Consider the following 25,217-nt stretch of genomic DNA (forward strand, 5'->3'; position numbering starts at 1 on the left):
TATACTGTACATAGGAATCATTTTGGGCCCCTTACTTCCAGTGAAGAGAACTTGTACATTTACTGTGTACAAATATTATCTAGACAAATGTTTGGGGACACATGTCAGGTGTCCACATACTTTTAACATTGTAGATACTGGGGAATATCCTCAACTAGGTCACCATTAATGTTTTAAAGGTGCCTGTAATTATGAGCTGAAGCCACAGTGGTATACTGGCTGCACCAAAGTCCCAAAGCTCAGACAGTACAAACAGTATTTTATCGATCCAAAACAAAGGACAAAAACCTGGACAAAAAGAAATGATCAACGCCAAATTAAATCAACAAAAGAAGGCCAATGTGCCTTTTCTTGGATTATGTCTCCTGGCAGTTAGAACAAGTATATGTGGTGCACCATCCAGCCAATGTTTCCACTCTTCCAGCAACGGTATGATTGCCAGGAGCTTGTGATTCCTGCTTTGTAATTTCTTGTAGTAACTGACACTTTTGTGAAAAAATAAGCACAAGAAAAAGGTTTTGATGGATTACTTTAGCATTGTGTTAGGACAGCTCCTTCCACCATTACATCCCATTCTTTTTACTTCATAATGGAATGGAAATGTCTGGATGTTTTGGGGGTGCTTTTTACTTGTCAAATGTACTTTACAGCACAGTGATATTTTTCATATCCTAGTGATGTGAGGAACCTGGGGTTAGAGCAAAGGGACAGCCATGAGAAGGAGGCAGCTTGGTAATACTGGGACTTAAACCTCCAAACTAATGAGCAGTCATTAAAGCCTTCACCTCTGAACCACCACTGCCCTATACCCAGTTAACAAGGAAGAAAGAAAAGAAAGGTACTTTACACTTGTCACAGAGATGCTACAGAGATGTTGCAGCAATTTTGAGGCACAGAGGGTTAAGGGCCTTGCTCAAGAGGGGCAGCTTGGCGATACCGGGCTTGAACTCCCGACCTTCTCATTACTAACCCAGAGTTTTAATCACTGAGCTACCACCTTCTCTTAGCAGGGGTACTGAGGTAAATATTTCTTCAAGTTTGTAGCTACGTGTCTATATGTGATTCTTGCAAATACTGTATACCGCATACTGTGTAAGAGTATCTGATTGTCACAGAAAGCATTACTCACAAAAGGCTGAAATGTCTGACTACTGTTTAATAAGCTGTTTGACATGACCAGGTTTTTATAGTACCCCTAGTGGTGGAGAGAATCTATATCTTGCACTTCTGTACTCTGATTATAGGCATTTTTCAGATCCAACTGAGAAATTTCTATTCAGTTTAAGTATGTCAGTATGGTCAACTAGGACCAGGTTAAGACACACAGTGAGGGCCAAAAGATTATATATTGTGTTCCTAGTTGATATGCCATTACTCTGTGAGAGTCTAGGAGAGCTCGAGAAAAAGACAGAGTGATGATGGCAGTGAATTCATATCTCAACATGAGAGCTGGTGGCAGGAGTAGAGAAAGGAAAGTTGTTGTTGAGCCATCAGAGCAGGTGGAGTAGCTACAGTGCACTGCTGGAGAAGCCTATAGTTGATCAGAGGCATAGTAATTCTTGCTGATGTTCTCCCAGCAGTTTATTTCCTCTGTGACTTCTTTACATAGTTCTGTGTAATTCGTCCTTTCTGTGTTGCCGTTGATTGCAGTACTGCCGATGACGTCTTTTGAGACAAAAGCAGTAGGATACTGTCCCAAGCATTTTGGGAAACAGATCCAAATTGGCAAATGGAATTGTATCGATGAAAGCTCTAGGGGTGACACGTTGTATGTCGCCTACATGCTGGTTTTAGGTCCATATTAAACTACTAATCAGTAGGTCATGAGTTCAAACCCTGGCATTGCCAAACTGCTACTGCTTGACACTTTATCCCTCAACTTAGCAGCTGTATGAAATAAGATAAATGTCTGTTGACGTTTTTGAAATGCTCAGGGTGGTTTTATAGGTGTCTGCCAACCTATAATCACCTTGATAATACAGTGTCTTGTATTATAAAATATGTAGTCTCTAAAATAGCATTTGGGGAACATCTTGAAGACTATTGCACTAGAAATAAAGCAGCTGAAAAAATGTAAAAGGTAGAACAAGTTTGTCTATCTGCTTAATCAAGACTAGACAAGCTTTTAAGGTCTAAAATGTTTTAAGTGATAGGTCATATCACGAGAGAGAACAAAGACCTGTTGAAAGGAGCAGAAACCTGAAAGTCTATGGACAGATAAGAAAAAAAAAAAAATTACTGCCTGGTTGTAAGTTCAAGAGAGGAGAATGTCAAACAATGGTACTTTAAGTCACACTTTTTATTTTCTTTATTATTATTATTATTATTATTATATTATTGGGTCGGCCATGAATCAGCACCCCTGGAGCACAGAGGGTTAAGGGCCGTGCTTAAGTGCCCAGAGGTGGTAGCTTGGCGATATCAGGGCTTGAACCCCCGAGTTTTCGAGCTTTTGAGAGAATGACTCTCTTAAGGCCATGCTTTACTCCTGTCCAATTTCTTTGTGGTTTCATGCACCACTATTTCAGCTACATTTCCTTATTTATTATTAAAAGCTGTGACATGAATGAGGCTGAACATAAAGCGTACAAACCGACTTTAAAAATACATTGTAAATAATACAATGTGTGTGTATATATATATATATATATATATATATATATATATATATATATATATATATATATATATATATATATATATATATATATATAAAAAAACACATTCTCTACACATATTGTGCCTTACATGTTACACTATTATAATTTATTATATATATATATATATATATATATATATATATATATATCATTCATTCATTCATTCATTTTCTCCCGCTTATCCGTAATTCGGGTCACGGGGTCAGCAGTCTAAGCAGGCCCCCGCCTTCGACCGCTGCCCAATCCTCACAGCACCGTCCCTTACGGTCCCTCCTGCAGGTGGTGAGCCCACGGGAAGTATATATATATATATATATATATATATATATATATATATATATATATATATATGTATATATATATATGTGTGTGTATAATGCGTTGCGACATAAGGAGGCACTGTAAATCTTATTTCTATCTTATCTCCAGAATGTCGTAAGTCGAGTGGTTGTAGTTCGGGGGTTTGACTGTATATGCACATTATCACACTGACAAGAGCCTTTAAACTTATTTGTTGTACTCACACAACAGCTTCTTCAATTACTATTTGCACTTTTAGTAGATGTTATAGTGCATTTCGTTGTTGTGTATCTGTATTATGCAATTACTATAAAGATCTATCTATCTATCTATCTATCTATCTATCTATCTATCTATCTATCTATCTATCTATCTATCTATCTATCTATCTATCTATCTATCTATCTATCTATATTTGGGCCCATTATTTATAAGGTTTTCCAGCATTCCAGGAAGAAGCCCAGGCTTTGGCAATGTAAACAAAAGCAGGTGTCAGGTGTCTGCGTTTCGATCTTTCACAGAGGTGTTGCAGACTAATTACACTGGCTGCTTATCACTGCAGATCTGTGTTCAGTGACGGAGGCAGCAGAAACCGAGCCTTGAGACCTGTAACCAAGTGCACGAGCAGGCTGAGGGAGTATCACGTATCCCAAAGACCCACTGTCTCATGGTGTTGCTTTCCAGATTCCTCTGAGACGGACTGCCGAAGGAGCACTTGCTTGACAAGGTGCAATATTTACTCAATCATAAAATCATGTCCTGGAACAATACACTGTAATGATGAATTAAATTACTTCCTAAACGTCCTTCTGTGATAGTGTCTATCACATGCCTGTTAAAACACAATCGAATCATGCTAGCTCTTTGTTCCATCTTGAAGGTGATTTACGATTAAAAAAGAAAAAGAAACAAACTAAAATATTTTAGAAGGAAAGAAGGAAATGGAAACACTTGCAATAACTGCTTTTACTATTTATATTCAAACTCATGTTCTAAAGAAATGGTTATTCACTTGTTAGCAATTATTTTGGATGAACCAAAAACAGTTGTTTTTTTTAAGGATTTTCTTGACATCTTCATAGGTTCATCTGATTACTGAAGCCATGGTCCAAAAAAATTTTTACAGAGCAAGTACAATTATGGTAGCTAGCAGACTCTCTTATCCATACAATCGCCTCATTTATACAACCAAACAGTTGAGGATTAAGGGCCTTGCTCAAGGGCCCAGCAGTGGAGGCTTGGTGGTGTTGGGTTTTAAACTCACAACCTTCTGAGCAGAAATCTAACTGCTGAGCTAGCGCCTCCCCATTCTGTACTTGAGATTCCCAAGTACAGAATCTTATTACCAAAAGATATCGACAAATATTTTTCTGAGGACTTTTACAGCACAGCTGTATCATGACACATGAGGCAAAAATGATGCATGCCAAAGAAAGAGTGGAATAAAACTGCCAAATTAAGACAAGCAGACTGTGTATTACATGCTGTTTTAACAGTGAGCACATGTTTGCAACCAAGTATATTATGTTTTATTTTATTTTTACTTTTGCTTTTTTTCTCAACAAAACAATTTAATGGTGTATTGCAGACATTTAATAGACACTGTAAGTAAATGATTCACAACCAATGAAAAGATGCCACAGGGGAGGAAATGGTAGTTTGGCATCGTAGCTATGTAGCTAGCTAGCTACTACATAAACCCTTAACATTCAAATGAAACATAAAATTAATGTAAAATAAAAAATGTATGAAATAAAATAAAATTAGGCTGATTTGCATTACAAATGTCCTTTTATTTATTATAAAACATCTAAAACATCATTATAAAAATCTGTATTTTTTAAAACGTAAATTCACAATGCAATACAACGGTAAGTCATTATATAGTAAACGCATTTCCATATATATCCTGAAGATGGCAGCACATACCACTATATAAAAGAACATCTGACAACAGGTACTGTGGGTCTGAGCACCAACACAAAATTTGTGTTCTATGATCATCCCGGAGTTTATTAGAAAACAATACCACTGTCTTTCTAAGTTAAAGTTTTCCCATCTTACCATCACATGGCCATCTCTAGCTACAAAATAAGAGCATCTTACATTAATAAATTGGAAGTACCACCTTAAGAACCTGATTTGATTGAAATATTTAGTATTAAAGCCTGACAAAAATGTATGAGAGGTCTGTCAAATCGATTTTCTCCAACAGTTTCCTAGCATTTTGCCATCTTCGTTTGTTATTTTGCCAATTTCCTGTCAAGTCCTCGACAACAACTTAAAGGCCTCAACATGCTGTTTTTGTTTTTTTTGTTCACCAGAAAAAGAAAAGAGTTGAACCACAGAAAATGAATAGAAATGTGTTGCTATCATACAGTATGCCTGCTCATGCACTATTTCAGAGATGCCTTTTGTTCGGAGTGTGTGCTGCACTAATTACAGTGATCATTCAGAGCCAAGTCGCGCTCATGCTCATCACCTCCCACACACACACGCAGACACACACTAGGAAAACAATCCACACACATCCACAAGGGCAGCCTGTGTGCTGGTATTATTCCTCAGTCGCTTTTCACTTGATCTAATGATCGAGAAACGCTGAGCATCCAAACAGTGTCATAATTGCCCCAAGTTTTTCGAATGCAGCCTAAATGGCTACGCCAATCAATCTTCATCATTGTCTTCAATGACTCGGATGACACCCAGATGAAAGCTGGTTTAATTATCATTAAAATATTTTAAATATTATTTTTATATAAAATTCTCCACTCTCGATTGCTGGAATCTGGATACTCCTCGGTCACGTTTACTCAATTCAATTCAGCTCAGCTCAATTCTATTTTATTTGTATACCTTTTTTTAACAATTGACTGTCAAAGAACAGCATTATGAAGAAATTTGTCCTTAATATGTGACTAAGAGGCCACAATGCCAAAGAGACAACACCCTTAAACGACGTGAATTGAGAAACCCTGAGGGAAACCAGACTCCAACATAGAACCCATCATTATCTTGTGACATCTGGATATTTATTATAGCGTTAAAAGGTTATCAACCGTTTAATGATTGAGATTTTAGCAAAGTGTTTGAGGCAATTTTCTAGTCCTAGCAGCAGAAATGTGCATTACTATAAATGCACCATCTTTAGCAGCTGCAGTTCTTTATACACCCCAGTTTCCTAGAAGGTTTTTCATATTTTTTTATAAATCTTTGGGTGATTATTTCCACAGTAACAACTTATTCACAGGGACCTTTACAGGGTGTTATCAAAAAGTTTAGAAACTAGCTCTATTTACAAGAAGAAAAAAACCTCCCTTAGATGTTATAAGGAAGAAACATTGAGAGGAACCAGACTCAAAAGGGGAACCCATCATTATTTGGATGATATCGAGGAGGTCTCCTTTTCGAAGCGTCATGCACCTTCTGCGATTCTCGCTGAATCTTAGCAATAGTGTCAACACAGCGATCTTTGAGCTGGATCTTTATCTTCAAGTCAACAGGAGCCAATTCTGGCGAGTGATCATGCACAAGTTGACGAATGAGGGTTGAGCTCGTTCTTCCTGATCTCTCATCGTCTTCCAGTGATGTTCTTCCGCACTTGAAGCGCGTTTGCCACTCAAAACATCTCGAACAAATTATTGCAGCATCGCCGTATGTCTAACGTCATGTCAAACATCTATGTGGCAGATGTGGCCAGTTTCATACAGAATTTCATGTTTGCTCTCTTTGTTCTAACTCGCCGTCCATGATGAAATCGGACACGTGGTAAGACTTTGACACCACCTCGTATCGTGGCACTACACATTATTTAAAACAAAAAGTTTCGATAACATTTTTTTTACTTATTTAACAAAGACAAGTGTGGCTTGAGCATTCATGCACTCACTGTTACTGAGACATATTTAACATATAGCATGGACCGTGGAAGGAATCAGGGCTCCAGTGTCAGAGCTTTGTAACAATCAGTTTCTTCAAGCCAAATCTTTTCAAGGCTAGTTTCTAACATGCATTTTTTTTTCAATTCAATTCAATTCATTTTTATTTGTATAGCGCTTTTAACAATGAACATTGTCTCAAAGCAGCTTTACACAGATAATGCGGTGATTAAAAATGAATATGTTCTTTATGAGTAAGTTTGTCCCTGATGAGCAAGCCGGTGGCGACTGGCGACTGTGGCAAGGAAAAACTCCCCGAGATGGCATAAGGAAGAAACCTTGAAAGGAATCAGACTCAAGAGGGAACCCATCCTCATCTGGGTTGCACCGAATGTACATTTGTGGCGGGTATACAATGTTGCGGGGTGCAGTGATGATGATCAAAAGCGAAGTGTATTTCTGAGTCAGTGTAGGAGACTGTTGACATCAACTACAGTCCAATCCAGGCAGGCCTGGATGAAGTGGGAAGATCCACGGGGGGGAGAGGGGCAGGAACAGTGGTCACTGGAGCCTCAGGAGCATGTTTAACTCGACCGAGAGAGAGAGAGAGAGAGAGAGAGAGAGAGAGAGAGAGAGAGAGAGAGAGAGAGAGAGAGAGAGAGAGAGAGAGAGAGAGGGTGACAGAAGGAGAAGGATATGGATTATTAAGTGTACCTATTGTTGCATGAGAGTTAAAGTCACTGTGCAGTTTGGACTCCGGCAAGACTCGCTATGGCAGCATAACTAAAAGGGAGAACCAGAAGGCAACACAGACATGAGGGATCTCTGGGATAAGAGACGGCCCACCACACCACCATCAACAAACCTGAGTGAACACGTGAGGGGACGACAGCGTACAAATATCCCAGTTCACCAAACACTCTATATCAATGTTCCCTCCAGATCTGAGCCAGCTCAGATTTTCTTTTCTTTTCCTTAATCTTCAAGAACGAAGGATTTAAACGAGGCTGGTATTCGAACAACTGTGCGATAACAAGAGCTAACTTGTCTCAAGGTTGTTCCTTGATTGTAGATATAAGGAAGTGGTAGCGCAGTGGTTAAGATGTTCGACTTCTTTTTAGGAAGGTTTTGACTTCAAATCCCAACACCACCAAGATGCCATTCCTGGGCCCTTTCAACTGTTTACTTTTAAGTTGATCTGAATAAGGGCATCTGCCATATGCCGTAAATGTAGCTGTATTTTTGACTGACTGAACGACAAAAGGATCTCAAGGATTTCCTATTAAATGTAATTACGATTGGATTGAAAAGTCAGATTTAAAACCCAAATGAGCTGCACACATACCCGGAATGTATAAGCTCATTAGTTCATGATTAAGTCTTTCATCAACTGAGTTTAACATGAAGACTTCGAATCAAATAGTCGGACTGTGGATACACCGAGTGATCTTGGGTAAACAGATGCCTTAAAAGCGCAGCTGTTTCCCTACCAGCATGAATGGACTGCAGTACAGCTGCCCTGTTTTAGCTAACAGGAAGCTCGAGATGCGCCACTGCAGCACTCCAAAGTTGAAGGCAAAGCAGTGTAATGGCTGGGGTTGGCATGGCAACCGTTTTGGTAGAACTGAAAAGGGAAAGAAAAAAAAGCAAGCGCAAATGAGAGGACGGGCATTCTGCTTTCGGGAAGAGCGAAGTTGCCGGGAAATTGGGAGGGCAGCTAAAGAGCAGTGTCTCTTTTGAGCTCAGGGGCTGTATAGAGAGCATAGAGAGCTTTACACTGCTGGAAGCATGGCGTTTTCATACATTTTTGTATTCAAAACGTATTAGGAGAAGCCTTCGCAATATTGTGCGGTGACTCAATGGTGACAGAAGGAGAGGAGCAGAAAGATGATGATGTTGCAATTGGCTCATGTCTCTGAAAGGGTAGAAAAGGAATAAGCTTTGCACACACAGATGTCCAATGATCTGCCCACTGAAGCAAGGGAACAGGAGAGTTGACTACTTTCAGTGAATCGATTTTTTTGTTGTTGTTGTTGTTGTCGTTGATAAATCTCTCCTTAAGTAGGACTGGAGAAAAGAGAGAAGAGAATTCGATTGGGGATACTGATCTATTTTTTTTTTGACTAGAGCTGTGTTTGCATTTGACCATAAAAATGTCAGAAGTCAGAGAAAGAAAAGATGACAGGAAAACGAACTGATATAACCACTTTTTTTTTACAACCATGGTGAGCAGAAAAGCATCTCAGAAGGCATTCAGTGTGAAATGCCAAAAATTGGTCATGTAATAATACATCTCTCTCTCTCTCTCTCTCTCTCTCTCTCTCTCTCTCTCTCTCTCTCTCTCTCTCTCTCTTCTCTCTCTCTCTCTCTTCTTATTTCCAGTCCTGACTAATTCATACGGACACCCTACCTCTGGATGGAGTTCTTTTGGAGGAAGTTGAAGACTCCTTCCTGCTGCTGATGATGATTCCACATGTCTCACCCCTGCATGAGGTTACTGAGGGTTAGAGGGTTAAACTCAAGAACCATGAGGATGAATTTGGACTGTAATTAATATAAACAGTCTGCTACAATGGCTCAGGACTACAACCATAATGAACAGTTTTACATTCGAGTCTCCATCAGTGAACAGCTGATGATGGAACTGTATGAATGGACATTCGGTGCCACACAGATAAAGATGGTTTCCCTTTCAAGTCCCTTTAAAGGTTTCTTCATACCATATCAGCGAGTTTTTCCATGCCACAGGAAGTGGAACAGGATGCCATAGTGGTGGATGTCAGAAGGTTAGGGGGTCCTTTTCTTTTTTCTTTTCTTTCCTTTTCTTTTCTAAACTTTAGGATAAACTTAGAAATTAATTTACAAATGTAAAATGTATATTTGTAATCTATTTATTTCTGTAACGCTGTATTCATTGCTTTTCCCTTGTTAAAATTGCAATACAAATCAAATTGAATAAAATTTTTACTATTCTAATAATGTCCCCACTTTTGTGAGGATGAAGCAAACAATCGTAAAAGAAACCTTGTGCAGATATTTTATTTGTCTCGCAAACGTACAACCTTTCAGGCGAAACTTTCACAGCAATGTTCTAATCGCTCTGCTCCTCACTCGCTGCGCTGCAATAAAGCGTTAAAATGGCAACAGAGATGACTTCGAAACAAAACATCAAGCCCATCTCACATCGTCTCGGGGACCCACGGTGAATATAAATCACAGAGTGGCGTTCGGTGATGCCGAACGCTCGCTGAAGATGAGATGACGGGCATATGGGGGAACATGCTGCTCTGTAAGTGTTTTCATCAGCCCCAGCATGAGGGGGGCAACCATTTGCTGGGTTCAATATCTCCTCAGGCTTCACATCAAGCGTTTCCTCTTGCTTGCTGATAGACTTAATCCAACACCCTGCTGCCACAATTTATCCAGTTGGAAAGAAGGACTTGCCTAGCGACCCTTATAGATTCAGATAACGGTAGTGGTGGTGGTACGTCTGAACGGTTTTAACTTCTGTCTGCGTTGGAAATGATTCAGGAAGGCTGGATGTTCCTCACCATGGCCCATTGTGTATGCAACAGGGCGGAAAAACAGGCAAACGGAGCTCGAAAAGCACTTCACAACGGTCGAGCGGTTTTATTTCCAGAGCTCCTTTTACAGTAACTATGGAGACCGTTGGTCAGCTGATTGCAGAGAAATGCAAGAGCATGCTAGTTACAACCTCTCTCTCTTTATTTTTGTTTTAATGAGATATATACAAAAGGTTTTGTAGTCATACATTCTATCTCGGCTCCCTTTTAAAAAAGAAAAAAAAAACGTGATGTCTCTTCTTTATCACCCCATAACATGCCGAATATTTCTCCTAACACTGCTTTTGCCTCTTCTATCATGTAAAGAGGGGTGTACTACATTATTCATTGTTCTCCCTCCCCTTCTACGTGGTACGAGTCGCACAACGCAAGCAGTTTGCAAAGTTTTTTAATGAAAGAACTGGGTGTGTAATGAAAGGATGGAGCTTAATTACTTTATGGCTGTAGCCCCGGCGCAGCACGTCTCTACGGATTAGAGCTCCCAATTACACCACACATTATGACTGATTCAACTTGACCCTGGTTGATATGAAGGAGGGCTCTTGTGGTTCTGTGGCTCTTGAAGCTAAGAGAACATGCTGCTGCCAGATGGTGTGTGTGTGACACTGAAGTTAGGACATGTAGACCTTAGAACGGTAGGAAGCTCCTACTGAATCCAAGTGAGGTGTTTTTTTTTTTTTTTTATCAAATAAAGTGTCTAACTAGAGCGTATCGATAAAATGATGCCGACATTATGGCACCTTTTTGCAAAGGGTTTTCTCCAAAAAAAAGTCAAAAGAGGTCAACTGAATTACAGTCTGATAAGGTTTTCATGTTTAGGCTCCATTTGCTCTTTTATATTAGCATCTATTCTTCTGGGAAGATGTTACACTAGATTTTGGAGTGGACTTGTGGAGATTTGTGCGTATTCACCCACAGGAAAGTCAGGAACTGATGTAGAGGAGGAGGTCTGGCGTGCAGTCAGTGTTCCAATTCATCCCAAAGGTGTTCAATAGGGTTGAGGTCTTTAGCAGGAGAGCTTTCACGCCAACCCATTTTATTTTTTCCAGCAATGATTATGCACAATTACTTCTTATTTGCTGAATAAAAATTTTTTATCAATAATAAAACAGAATTTGTGGAGTGTGCAAAAGTTTGGACAAACTACTAATGCTTTGTTCACACTGAAAGGTCTGATGATGCTACAACTACGCTTCAACACAAAAGCATTATACAACCGAGCAAGAATTTTTTAAAAGCTTAGTTTCTGCCGGAAAAATATTTCAGTGTGGACAAAAGGCCATAATGTAGAGAAAAATGTATTCTGAATCAATGAGGCCATAGTAATTACTTAATAGCCTTTGGCAGATATGAGAGATTTGCAGCCTTCCAGGAATCTTCCTATTTTTGTCTTAGAAATATTTACTTAATTATCTTTATGCAGAATGCTTCTAGATCTTCCATATTTACATACAGTACGTATTATTTAATGTTGTGTAAATCAGAGGGCTGTGGGGGAAATTCCAAATGTTGCAGCTTGCATTTCATGAAGTATTCGTACCTAAATTTTGAAGTCAATTCCAGATCAATGTCTTTTTTTTGCAACTGGTGGTCACACAACCCCCCAAGCATGATCCACCCACAAGTTAAACAAGTTATTTTTCCTTAAATGCTGTTCTTTTTTGTGTGATTTTAGTTAAAATATTCAATAGTACCTGCAATTCATACTGTAGTACTTGTTTCCCAATGGTCTCTTGTTTAAATAGATCTTTTTCGGCATATAAGAAATCTTCACATTTTACTTGCAATTAAGGTTCCGTTCTGATGATAATTCCATGCAGATCGTAAGAGCCAACATCCAGATGGTTTTCTCCACACGTTTTCTCAGTCTTCCAGGTGGAAATGTGAGGGTTTTTTTCTATCATTTCACTCCTTCATAGGGCTCAATTGACTCCATTTTAAGTTCTGAAATCTTACTTCTACTTCTACTATCTACTTAGATCAGAATCAGAATCAGAATCAGGTTTATTGGCCACACAAGGAATTTGGTTCCAGCTGTTTGTTAGATTAGACTATGGTTAAAGAGTGTTAGCACAAGGTTTAAATGGCAATTCTTGCCCTGCTTAACAAGTCCTAATGCACCAATTAAGACATAACCACATTTATTTACATTTCAAAACATTTCAATACTTTGGTAAACGAGTGGAAACCAGAAGGGGGTACAAACTTTTGTATTACAAAAAAAATTCTTATTTTTCTATTTCTTTTTTTTTTTTTTTTTTTAAGTATCTAAAATACAATAATAGCTTCAAAAATCCATCAGTCATTCTGCTGTGGGGAAGAAAAACTTCGGCACAGACCTATAAATCGTTGTGGTTTAAAAGAAATAAAAATAAAACACTTCCTGTTATTGGTAAATAGCAACACGCCGTCAATTATTTGCTTGGAACAGCACGTCCTGTTGAGTTTTCTTTTCTTCCAGTCCATCAAGACCAATAAAAAGAGTTTTGTTTTTTTTTCCTCCGGGCTGCTCTGACACATTTCTCCTAAATCTAATAGAACGTGAGGTCCGTGTAGCTTCATTGATGAAAAATTGTCGTCAGGATCGAATTCCTCGCCTTAGTGAACCCTGCACCAGTGCGATCGTGGGAGAAAGAAAAAAAAAAAAAAAAAAGAAAAAAAAAAAGATGTATTTACTTGTTAGCTCCAGGGAAGGTAATATTCTAGGTGTATCAAAACCAAGTACATTCATTTACTGTGTGTTAAATGCACATCCACAGGCATAACTCCAGTCCCAGCACACGGTGCTCTGTTATTGAACATTGAAACATTCAGTATGAAAGCCACAGGCGCTTTTTGGTGATTGACTGCGGAGGGGGGGCGGGGGGGGGGGGGGGAGGGATGGAAACAAAAATAAATAAATAATTAAATAAACGGGCTACTTTTGCTGAGCGGCTTGTCTGGAAAGGGCAGGTCTGTGGGGGAAATGAAAGGGAGAGAACAAATGTGGCATTTGTTGAGATCGATAGCGCATTGCGCGAGGCATCAGAAAGAACTCCACAGCGCGAAGGTCCCGTAAATAGTTATTTTATATGAATGCATCTCGGCGGTGGGGGATGAATTCGTCTGTTTTGCTGTTCAACAGAGCTGTTGGAGAGGAGGAGGTAAACCAGAACGCCACAATAGGGAGTAAATGAGCCTGAGTGAAGCGCATAACCCTGAGCACCCAAGCACAATCCAATCTGAAATGAGGATTTGGAAAAGCAATTGTAGAAGAATTACCACTTTAAATTCAAATCACCTCACTTGTGAAAATATACCAGTGAGAAAGAGAGAGAGAGTTTGTTTTTTGGGGGTATGGGGGTTGTTTCAGGGGCATTATAAAGAAAGAAAGACCCAAAAGCTACGTTGTGCTTAGAAAAGTTTATTTCTCAGCAACACGTGTCAACATATTTTCCCATGTTTTCAGACTCACCTGCGTGGTTTGCGAAAGGTTTTTTTTCTGTAACACTGACGTGTGTAAAAAGTTACAAGACAGCCCTGAAAAAGAGTTTCCGAAAGAAAAATTACAGAGTCAAAAAACAAAACGAAACAAAAGTCATGAAACGATATACACAGGGGAGGGGGGAAGGGGGGGAAAATCGCACCATAAACACAGGAGCAAAAAAAATTAAAAATTCAAACAAGTCTATCGAACCACCACAAATGTACGACATCATATTCTTTTTTTTATCTTGGTAGTGGAAATGTGTATATTTCTATATGTGTATGTTTCTTTCGTTTTTTTTTTTTTTTTTTCAAAAAAATCAGCTTATAAAATAAAAAGATCTATTCTACACGTATTGAAGTCACTCCGCTTCCACTGCGGTGTGGATACAGTGTGCTGTAGAGTTTATTGAGGAAAAAGACAGAAGGTTGTCGATGCGCAAGCCCCGAACAAATATGCTTAGCTGAAGAGGTGATGTGACCTTGCTGCTGTGCAAAATGTTCTCTTGTGCTTTACAATGGCGTTCTGCTCTTCTTGTGTTCAGTGGTACAATGCATTGGGGAGCGCTTCTCTGACTAGCATGGTTTGGTCTGGAACAACACCAAGGTTTTAATTCATCAGGGTCAAAATTCTTAAACTCCAGAGAACCATGGAACATTCTCAGTTCGGAGAAATATTACTGAAATGGTTAGCTCTTCCTAAAAACCAGTCGTTGTCATGCATTCAGCTTGGTTTTTGAACAATACAGGACTGGGAACGCTACTATTGGTCCTGGTGTCTGGTTATATTTCGAACATTTCTGAGCACAACTTGTGGGATGGAGCTTCTTTCTTGATTTCCGCACATCAATCACGATTACCAGTGTTGCTCGAGGTGATATTTCCTAATGCAGGTTTTCGAAGTATTGCATCAACAGTGTACAACTTATTACCTTTATCGTTCTCAGTAAGTTTCGTTCCGAAAGCTTACCGCGCACCCGGGGTCTTCGCTCACGCATGAACAAATGTAAACAGCACGTGGAAGACTGCACAGGATGAAAAGAACGCAAAATCAAATGCTTTCTTTTTAATATATTGTGTGTATATTCTTGGTTTTTTTTTCCTCCTTTCTTTTGTCTTAACTTTTGTCAGGCTCTGTCTCTCCCACTCTCTTTCACACACTCGCTAGATTGCTCTTTCTCTGAGATCTAATCACAGCTCAGAGACTGCGAGCAGGTGATTCATCATGTACACTAGGGCAGAAGGAGACAAGCGCACAGGGTATGACAAGTGCAAACCATCAGCTCCAGGGTTCTTCAGGAGGAAGCTTATTGGGACGCTTTTGGAGGAGGAGGAGGCTCGGCCGGTGACTTTAATGAGTGTGATGAGACAAACAAATGAATCATATTTCATTAGCGCTTGAATGACAGCATGTGGACCAGGTTTGTGTGTGTGTGTCTCTGTGTGTGTGTGTGTTGGGGGGGATATACACAAGCAGGTAAACAAGAAACAAAATAACAGGTTCGTCGTCATGAAGACACAGACGAGTCAAACAAGACCAAACGAAGTACACAGTCATATTCATAGTGCAAGTGTCACTATTTTTTCGAGCCTCGGCTTTATAGTTCCGAAAAACACCGATCCGTACAAAAACTCCCATTCAGGCTCCTTATTGCACCAGTTAAGCAAAAAAAACTCAGCGAACGTCTGTTAGAAAAAGGATTTCTGCCTCTTCTGTTTTCTCAATTTGAGTCCAGAGTGTCAAATGAGTAAGTCCTTTTGGCTGAAGTTCATATCTATTTGTATGCGTCTTCCTCATATCTTGTTTTTTATTTATTTTTTGGTTCCGTCCATCAGTACGGCAGGCCTGTTTACATACCGCTGGTGTTCATGCCCATGCCCGACGCTTGGCCCATGCAGGGCAGAGTCTGTGCCGCTTTGGGAAAATCGTGCGCCACCACCCGGCCGTTCTCCCCTCCGCTGCCCATGTGGCTCAGGCTGGAACCCAACATCGCCGCGTCGATAATTTGCTACAAGAGACAGACAACAAGCACGGTTCTTACACCAAATCCAGATTTATCTTTCGATTAAAAAAAGGTAATGCGCCACATCTACAGGAGAAAACAAGGTCCAAACCAGGGTCAATTGTCACTCCGAGCTGTATATCTATGAGAAACTTATGCCTCACTTGAGCCGTATCTGTCTTTCAATATGGCAGCCTTGCACAATAATTCAGCAGTTAGGAAATAATTAGAACAATAAAAGAAATGACGATAGCTGGGAAGCCACTCGCTCATGCATTACTTTCACATAATGAAACCCTGTAGGCTTCAAACAAGAGCTAATGATGTGGCTGTCGGGCTTCAAATTCAAATCCAGCACACTTCATTGCATCAGAGAGGATAATGTTTCCCCAGCTGATGCAGTCCGATTGGAGTTCTAGGAGCAGCGATTTCTAACTGTGATATAGGAAACTTCTAAACAGCGCCGTTTAAGTCTCAGTTTTGATTCATCAAAAATGTGTTGATTAATTTTCTGCAAGAGCACGGCTCCGACGATAATTCCAGCTGTGAGGCAAATCACAGGGCTTATATTAAAGGGCTTGTTCTAATACCTTATTGTTTCTATGGTAACAACTTCCCCAGGGATTTTTATGATACACATTAAAAGATTAAATAATGTGTTGAATAATGGTGAAGTTTAGTTTTTTGTGTCAAGATACAATATGTAGCATTTATGAGGGATATTTTCAATGCTGTTTAACATTTATGGGTAAAGCCAGGACTAAGAACGTTGTGGATTCTTGGTAACATGGGAAAGATGACTGCTTAAACATGTCAAAATGTAAGTAATAAATATATATATATATATATATATATATATATATAGAGAGAGAGAGAGAGAGAGAGAGAGAGAGAGAGAGAATAAAAATAAAAAAGAGGAGAAATTAAAACCTTTGATGCAACACATTTATGCACGACTTTCTTTCTTCACTCAGATATATATATATAAAAAAAAAAACTCCACAAAAACGTCTCCAGGTTACATATGTAACCATGGTTCCCCGAGGAAACGAGACGCTGCGTCAACAACGCTTCGGGAATGCTTCCGCTTTGTCTATGCTCTAAATCATGTGTGCAATCAGTCCAATGGAAAGTGCGGCATCTCTGGCGGGGTGACGTCACGACCAGAAAGCTATAAAACGCACATTAATTGAAACCGGCGCTAGCTTCTGAAAAGGGAACGAAGCGCAGCAGGAATGCAGGCAGTGTGGCCTAGAGGCGCAGCGTCTCATTCTCTCTGGGAACCATGGTTACATAGATAACCTGGAGACACTTCCCCTCAGGAACTCGAGCTGCGTCAATAATTGGGAATGAGAGTCTGATCACGCCGGACTGACCAATCCCTGCCTAGTGTGGATGGGCACAGCTAGGTTGAAGGACACTGGGGAGACCAGAGGAGGAAATAGCATCCACAATCCATCTGCTGCTCTGATTTTCTCCACAGTTCTGTTCTGTGGACGTATATGCCCAATGCTCGCACTGGACACAGTTGGTTAAGTTTCTCCTGGTCTGGGGCCTAAAAAAGGAGGATAAAGGAATGCCTGGATCATAACAGTCCATGGGATTAAATAATGTGTTTGATAATGGTGAAGTTTTCTGTGTCAAGATACAATATGTAGCATTTATTAAAAACATTTTCAATGCTGTTTAACATTCATGGGTAAAACCAGGACTAAGGATGACCAAGGGTACCTCAGGAAGCACTGGCCATGCCTAAAGTAAATTTCCTGAAGATCTCCTACTCTCTTAAGAGAGGAGATGGCTAAGAGGAACACAGTCTTGACTGTGAGGACCCTCAAAGGCACCTTGGTCAAACGCTTAAAGGGAGGCTTCAAGAGGGCCTCCAAGACAATAGCCAAGTCCCCACACTGTCACTCCAGATTAAACCAGAGGCCTCAAAACATGTCACTAACGGATTGTCACCCAGCAAATGTCTCGCAAAGGGGGCATGACATGGCCGCAATTGCAGACATGTAAACGTTAATGGTGTAAGGAGACAACCCTTTTGGCAAACTGCTCTTGAAGGAATTCCAGCACTGGGTTGACTGGGCAGTTAACTGGATCTAAGTGGTGTTGTTCGTACCATGTCGTGAACAGGCACCACCAAGCAGCGTTCAACCTCCTGGTGGAGGGAACTCTGGATTGAAGGATGGTCTCTACCACCCCGGTGGCCTGCCTGGACTCCGCAGGGCCACCAGGAGGAGACAGACTTCGTTAAACCAGGTCAAACAAGACCCAAACTGAATCGTATAGCCTCTGTCTACAGTGCACAGGACCCATTGAGACAGCATGCCAGACTGCTCAATCGTCTCTTAAGGGATATACCTCTGGCAAGCCTAGAGCCAGAGCAACGCCCTGGTTCAGCTTTAGCGAACCTCCAAGTCCACTACAATACCGGGTGGAAACCGAGGAGGGTGTTTGCTGAAGCCAGCCGTGCCCTGGAGCACTGAATGTGGCAGGGTTAACAAACCCTCTTCGAATAGTGCTCTCCGAGAGCAGAGCGTTCACAATGACATGCGAGAGAAATTTGCGCAGTTGGCTTCATCGAGAGCGGAGCTAGCTTGCTCCGCTCCCAAACAAGCGACACAAAGGCTTTGCGTAGCCCCGCCATTGTATAGCGGGGGCAAGGAGAAACACACAGCTGAGGCAAGTGTTTAATTTTCTTTGCCACTTTCATTTATTTTTCTTTATTAATTTTTTTTCTCAAGGACATACACAAACACACACACACACACACACACACACACACACACACACACACACACACACACACACAGAGCGCTTCCTAAACAAACAGAAGCTAGCACCATGTGCATTTTATGGCTTCCTGGTCGTGACATCAACCCACTGGTGACACTGTGCTTTCCATTGAAAGGAACGATTCAGGAACAAGGGTCAAAGGAACAAACACGTAGGTATGTGTTGTCGCATTTTTTCCTTAAAATGCTGAAATAAACAAAATCTCTGCGCTTTTGTAAAAAAGAAAAAACAGACAAGGGGGCACTCTCTACCATCTTTGTCATCTCTCTCCACAGTCACAGAAATAAAACAACCTGTATTTCAGTGAATACTTACCCCACAGACGTTGAAATTAATACTTTTTTTCACATCTAAAACAAATATTTTCTTATCATGTAATCCGTATGACAGTTAGAAGAGGTACAGTTTTTCCGGAATCGCCTCATAAACTCTAACCGTCCGTGTGGAAACAGCAAAAGTTGTGTATGGTGTCTTGATGATTTACGTCATTTAAAACACCATAATTACTTTAAAACTTTTACAAGAATATTGTGTGTATGACAGTAAAACATATTGAGTTTGATTTGACTAATAATAAACACGCATTTGCATAAAGCATCCATGTTTGTCCATGCCTATATTGATTAACGTAATAAAAACTGAAATGTATTAATTTAAGGTACATTTAGAACAAACAAAAATGTGGTGACAAAAACTCATGACAATCATGCAATTATTCACAATTAAATATTTTAACTGATTGCCAGCCCTAATAATAAGTAGGTTGTTATTGCCTCGCTACACCCCTACCATACCAAAAAAGTTGGGACACTGTTGAATACCTTATTTACAGTACATAATATCATTAGTAGTTGCGAAGAACCTGAAGAAATCTGTGGGACAAGGGCGAAAATCAATAATTGATGCCTGTGATATTCGGGCCCTTAAGTCATGACTCTGTAATGAAAATCGCTGCATCAGCTCGTTAACACCTCCAGAACACAGTTGTCACAAATGCAGGTTAAATATTTATCATGCAAAGAAGAACACAAGCGTGAACATGATCTAGAAATGCTGCCAGCCTCTCTAAGCCAAAGCTCATTTGAAATGTACTGAGGCAAAGTCAAAAACTGTTCTGTGGCCAGACTAATCATCTTTTTGGAAACCATGAACGCCATGTCCTTCGGACTAAAGAGGAGAGGGATCATCTGGCATGTTTTCAGCATACAGTAAAAAAGAAAAAACATGGTGGTATGGGAGTGCATTAGTGCCTGTGAAATAGACAGCTTGGAAAGGCGTCATCAATGCTGAATATGCTATATACAGGATTTAAAGCAACAAATACTTTGGCTTGCATATTTAAACAAGACGATGCTAACTGCATACCGCATCTAGAACATTTGAAAACAATTGGCGCATCATGAAACAAACAAACAAACACAAAAAGGATACCCAGAACTTTTGAGCGGCTAGAATCCTGTATAATGTTGTCAGGGATCCAACAGCCACACCTTCACCTAACCCACATGTCACTCCAAGCAGTTTTCCTACCTACTAATCACCTACACCTGGCACTCATCAACCTCCATGCTACATAACCTCTGTTCCCCCCACCAGCTCATTGTCCGTTCTACAGCTTAGGCTGATGAACCTTGCTGGACTACCCAAGCTACGACACTACGTTTCGGGTTTGGTTACTCTTTGTTTGCGGGACTCTGTTAGTTCTCAGAACTTTCTGGTCATAGCTTTTACCAGGTTTAGTAAACCTGGAGTTTTGTTCTGGTTTCCGTTTTTTGCCTTGCCCTTTTGTTCTTCATTAAAAAAAACCTTTGTGAATTGCTCTTCGGTTTCCGGCACGTTCTTCCGTCGGACAACTGTATATTTATGTACATTTAACACAGTGTCCCACTTTTTTTGGAATTGAAGTTATAAATAAAAAATAGCCTGCACTGTTATTTTGCTTATAATATAAAAAGGGACAAAGACAAGCTATTATAGCAACAAAAAAAAAAACAACAACTTCAAATAGTCAGCTTAGATTATTTTCTATAACAGTACACTCATGCATTTGTTTTTTTTACATGAATGTTGGGTTCAATAAAAATGACTGATAACTAGTTAATAGCTGCTAGTTAATAGTAGAGCATTATTATTAAACTCGCCAAATGAAAACATATTATTAAAATGATTTATTCAGCACACCACTAATTGCTGTTCTTGTATATTAAGGAACAAGTAACTATTTTCATAATTGGACACTACTGCATGCACGGAAAATGGCATTTTTATGACCGAAAATACATTTATGATTCACCACATGGTTCCACTGGTAATTGAATCTAAATTTGTCGCTGTGCCTTTTTTTTTTTTTTTTTCGCCCATGGCTGAGAACGTTCAGAATACAGAACCATTTGAAGGAAGTATGGACCACGATTAAAAAAAAAGATCACAGCAGGACGTTTTCTATATCACACTCGCCCACTGTTACCTCTTTCCTACTAACACCCTGTCTTGAGAAGGAAGGTGGTCACGCTCTCATAATCACGCTGCGTATTTCACACCGATGAACTTGATCCAAGATATGGATGTTGGAGGGGATCCTTATTCTGAACGTTCTCGCAAGAATATCATCCAAAAAAACAAACAGAAAAAAGGGAGGAATTGCCTGTGACTTGAGATTACATTGGCTGAAGCTCAGTGTCAGAGCTTATATTTCCATCTCCTTGTGAACATTTATCAGAATAAACGGATGAAAAGATTATTTTTACTTTAAATAATAAAATAATATTAATAAGAAAAATAAGAAAATATTTTCATTCATGTGAAACATCTATAATATTTGGATCCACCTCAGTCATTGCTACTCTGTAATTTGTAGAATCAACAAAAGACTTGCTAGAGGTTGAAAAAGGTTGCTAGCTACTGGTTTATAGTAGCTAGGTCATAATACCCATATATCTTCAATAGCAAATCTATTTTAATTTGATCTGCATGCTTTCTATTATCTTTAGCTGATCATTTAGCCGACGAAACACCTAGCATAACGCCGAAAAGTAACGTTGCTAGAAACCTTGGCTAATGTTTTTTAAACTGCAACAGCTAGTTAACATATTGTGAACAAATTCGTTAGCAATGTTAGCAACTGTTTTTAACAAATATGACAGTCATTAATTGGATAAACATATGGCTAGGTACAGAAGTGCAAAGAAGTTTGGTATACCATTTTTCCAGACAATATTCGGGTTTACTTTAGAAAAATATATAAATGAAACATCACGACACAAAGATCATTTCAACCTGTAATTAACAAGGTAAATATTAATATTAAAATGAGTTCTCTTTGTAAATATGAACAAGGTGATTATATTCCCTGTCACATTAGAACAGTTAAATTAACAGATCTAGCTGTGCGCACACACACACACACACACACACACACACACACACACACACACACACACACACACACACACAGACACCTGCCATTTGAAGCGTCCCCAAGCTGATAATAGGATTTCCAGAAATACTGATTGTATCGCTAATAATTGTGATAAAACACGGTATAACCAAAAGAATTGGGACACCGGTCTTTTCCAGCAATATGTGCTTCTCAAATTCAAATATATTCATGTGGATTTAATATCTCTTTTTCCCACAGTGACTGACAGAGGAGAAATTGATCTGGTCACAAAAACACTTACAAGGACATTTACAATTCGGGTTTTTCAGAAAACAGTTCAAAACTGTTTTTAAAAACCATTCATACTTTTGTGTTTTCTTTCCCCTTAAATTTGCACAAAAACACACAATTTGTGGTCAGTGAACTGTCATTATATGAGGTCAATATTGATGCTTCTGCTGGAGAAGGGTGGTGCAGGTGTGGCTACAGTGAAAGGAGACTTGTTAAATTGTGTTCATTGGATTTATTGCTTTGTTATACTGGGTTTCAGTAAAATATTGATGAATTCTATAGTTATAATTGTGTCATAATGATGGTATTAAGAGGTGGATTGATTCAGGTAGGACACCACTGAAGGACTGGGTGTGAAATGCACGACCTGCCACTGGATGTCAGTGATTTTGTTTGTGGCCAATGGTTGTTATTGCCATATGGGTTAGTTTGTACATTTTGGAAACTACTGATTTCCTGGGATTTTCATTCACAACAGTGTAGAGTTTAGGCAGAATGGTAAAAATGTAAAAAAATTTTAATTTTGACTTTTTTGGAATGCAATTATATCCTATTTTATAATATTTTAAATCCTATTATATTCCTCGATTTTCTTTGTATTCGTTAATTTTATTTTCATCATTTCCTACTGTGTATGGTTGTGTAGGTTACAGAGAAAATTAGGAATTGCAATTTTTTAACAGCATTTTAGAACGAACGACGCTACAAAACTCACGGTGGCAGGACTACAACAACCCACACCGGGTTCCATCCTGTCAGGCAAGAATAGGACCACATCATGTTCCACTGTTTCAGGCAAGAATAGGAATATGAGTCAACAGTGGGCACTGACTCACTGAAACCGGACAGCTGGAAATATATTTCACCTGGTAACAACTCCTTATCTCCTGCTCTTCTCCTGTTCTTTAATTCCCCTGCTTTTTCCTCCAAACTTTCCCAGTTTTGATGAGCCTGATTAACCACACGATTAGCATGACTGACCGGGTGTTACTATTAAAATGCTCAGTATATAATATATTGGATAATATCTGTAGTACTGCTTTAAAATCTAATCTGAAATAAAAGTGATTGAGGGACCATTCTTTAAGAAATAATAATAATAAAAAAAATATATATAGTGTATGTACTTTTAAATGTGAACAACCTTCACATGGAATGTTAATATTTTCTATATACACTAAGCACTTTATCAGGAGCACTAAAATCCCTGATGCAGTTACTTAAACAGTGAATCATGTGGCAGTAGCACAATGCATAACTGCATGCAGATACGGGTCAAGAACTACATGTAATGTTTACATTGAACAGAATAGAGAATTGACAACATTGTGCTATCAGCATTGGCAGGCCGTCTGGGCTGGTCTTCTCTATTGGCCTAAACTCTATCAGAATCACTGACTTGCGTTTTAATATATTTTTCACCATGAATTTGTTAAAAATTATTATTAAATATTAGATTTTATAAAAAAATCTAATCTAAAATAAAAGGCATTTAGGGCTCACTCTTAAATAAATAAATAAATAAATAAATAAATGCATGTGCCATGTTGTATTCGTTACACACCTTCATTCTCCGAGACTGGATTCTGGACTTGTAACAGAACTCGACCAATGCCACCAGCATGGCCAGCCCCAGGCCTCCGATCAGGATGTAGAAAACCCCTGCCACATTACTGAGGCTCAGGGCACTGGTCTTATCCTAAACAGCACAGAGAATACAATCAGAAACGAATACATAAACAGCGCAGACACGCACATGCACACACACACACAAATGCACACACACACACACACACACACACACACACACACACACACACACACACACAGACACACACACAAACACATACACACAGATACACCCATGCGTCACACTTATCTCACTGAGACTACCACATAATCCCTAAACACATTACAGGAAATCTATTGTATTGATACACATTATAGTATATACAGTAGTAATACACTCTATTATAATACATACCGTCCCCATACACTTTAATATTTATAGATTTGTAATAAATAACTAGCAATAGAATAATCTGAGCAACACTTTCTAAAGCATGCAGACAGACTCATGCACAAATCACAAGCCGGAATAACACACATCACTCTCCAGAACATGACAGTTCAGTCTATTTATTCTTTCTGCATCAAAAAAATGTCTATCACAGAAACAAATAAAACTCTCTCATTTTTTATTTACAATGTAAGCAGCCTCTAGGTTTGAAGTGCATACAGTAGGTGAGAGGAATCGTTTTTGTAGGACTTTGGGAATTGGGACTTATAGGAGCATACTGTATAATGTCTCATACATAAGCTATGGCCTGTGAGCACTTTCTCTGTCCCCAGGAGGGTGGCCATGGCATTACATTGGGGCAGCAGAAATCAGTGGCATGCATAAGACCATATTGTGGTCTCATCCAACAGCATGCACATTGCTGTTACAGTGGCTGGCGTAAGTAGGCATCACCCCCCTTAAACTTTCGAACAATATGCAAGGAACTGAAATGGATACAGCTGGAATTATATATCATGACTATATGGAATGTATTTAATACTTCAACATGTATTTACTTGTATTTAGAATTACATGCATTGCTCCGTACATAACTTGTACCTCACTGTTTGTCTCACATTTGCTGGGATTGGCAAAATTGTTGCGTGTCCACATGCTGTTTATTGGTATGTTCAGGAACAGAATATGCGCCACTGAGATTACATGACACTGTAAATGCATACACAAAAATGACACTTTTTAAAATGTTTATTTTGCGACATTTATTTAGCAGAAGCCCTACCTGGAAAGATTTACACTGATCTCATTCATACAACTGAGCAGTGCTGGTATTAAGGGC

The 25,217-nt window shown here is 39.3% G+C and overlaps 1 protein-coding gene across 6 annotated transcripts in view; it reads right to left on the reverse strand.

Moving 5' to 3' along the window:
- Positions 1–13,809: 13,809 nt before the first annotated feature.
- The window catches only part of gria1b (glutamate receptor, ionotropic, AMPA 1b), a 91,974-nt gene continuing 80,566 nt past the window's right edge, over positions 13,810–25,217 (reverse strand). For 5 of the 6 annotated variants that reach the window (XR_014537210.1, XR_014537211.1, XR_014537212.1 and 2 more), the window contains 2 exons: positions 23,924–24,058; positions 13,810–15,896 (listed from right to left, as the gene is read on the reverse strand). Coding sequence is in view for 2 of the 6 variants with exons in the window: in XM_083564530.1 (XP_083420656.1) it covers positions 15,738–15,896; positions 23,924–24,058 (294 nt within the window). In the remaining 4 variants the exon portion in view is untranslated. Of the gene's footprint in view, positions 15,897–23,923; positions 24,059–25,217 lie in introns of those variants that run through there. The other variant, XR_014537213.1, reaches the window with a different exon arrangement.

Source organism: Silurus aristotelis (assembly GCF_946808225.1).
Source record: "Silurus aristotelis genome assembly, chromosome: 16".
Lineage (NCBI taxonomy): Eukaryota > Metazoa > Chordata > Actinopteri > Siluriformes > Siluridae > Silurus > Silurus aristotelis.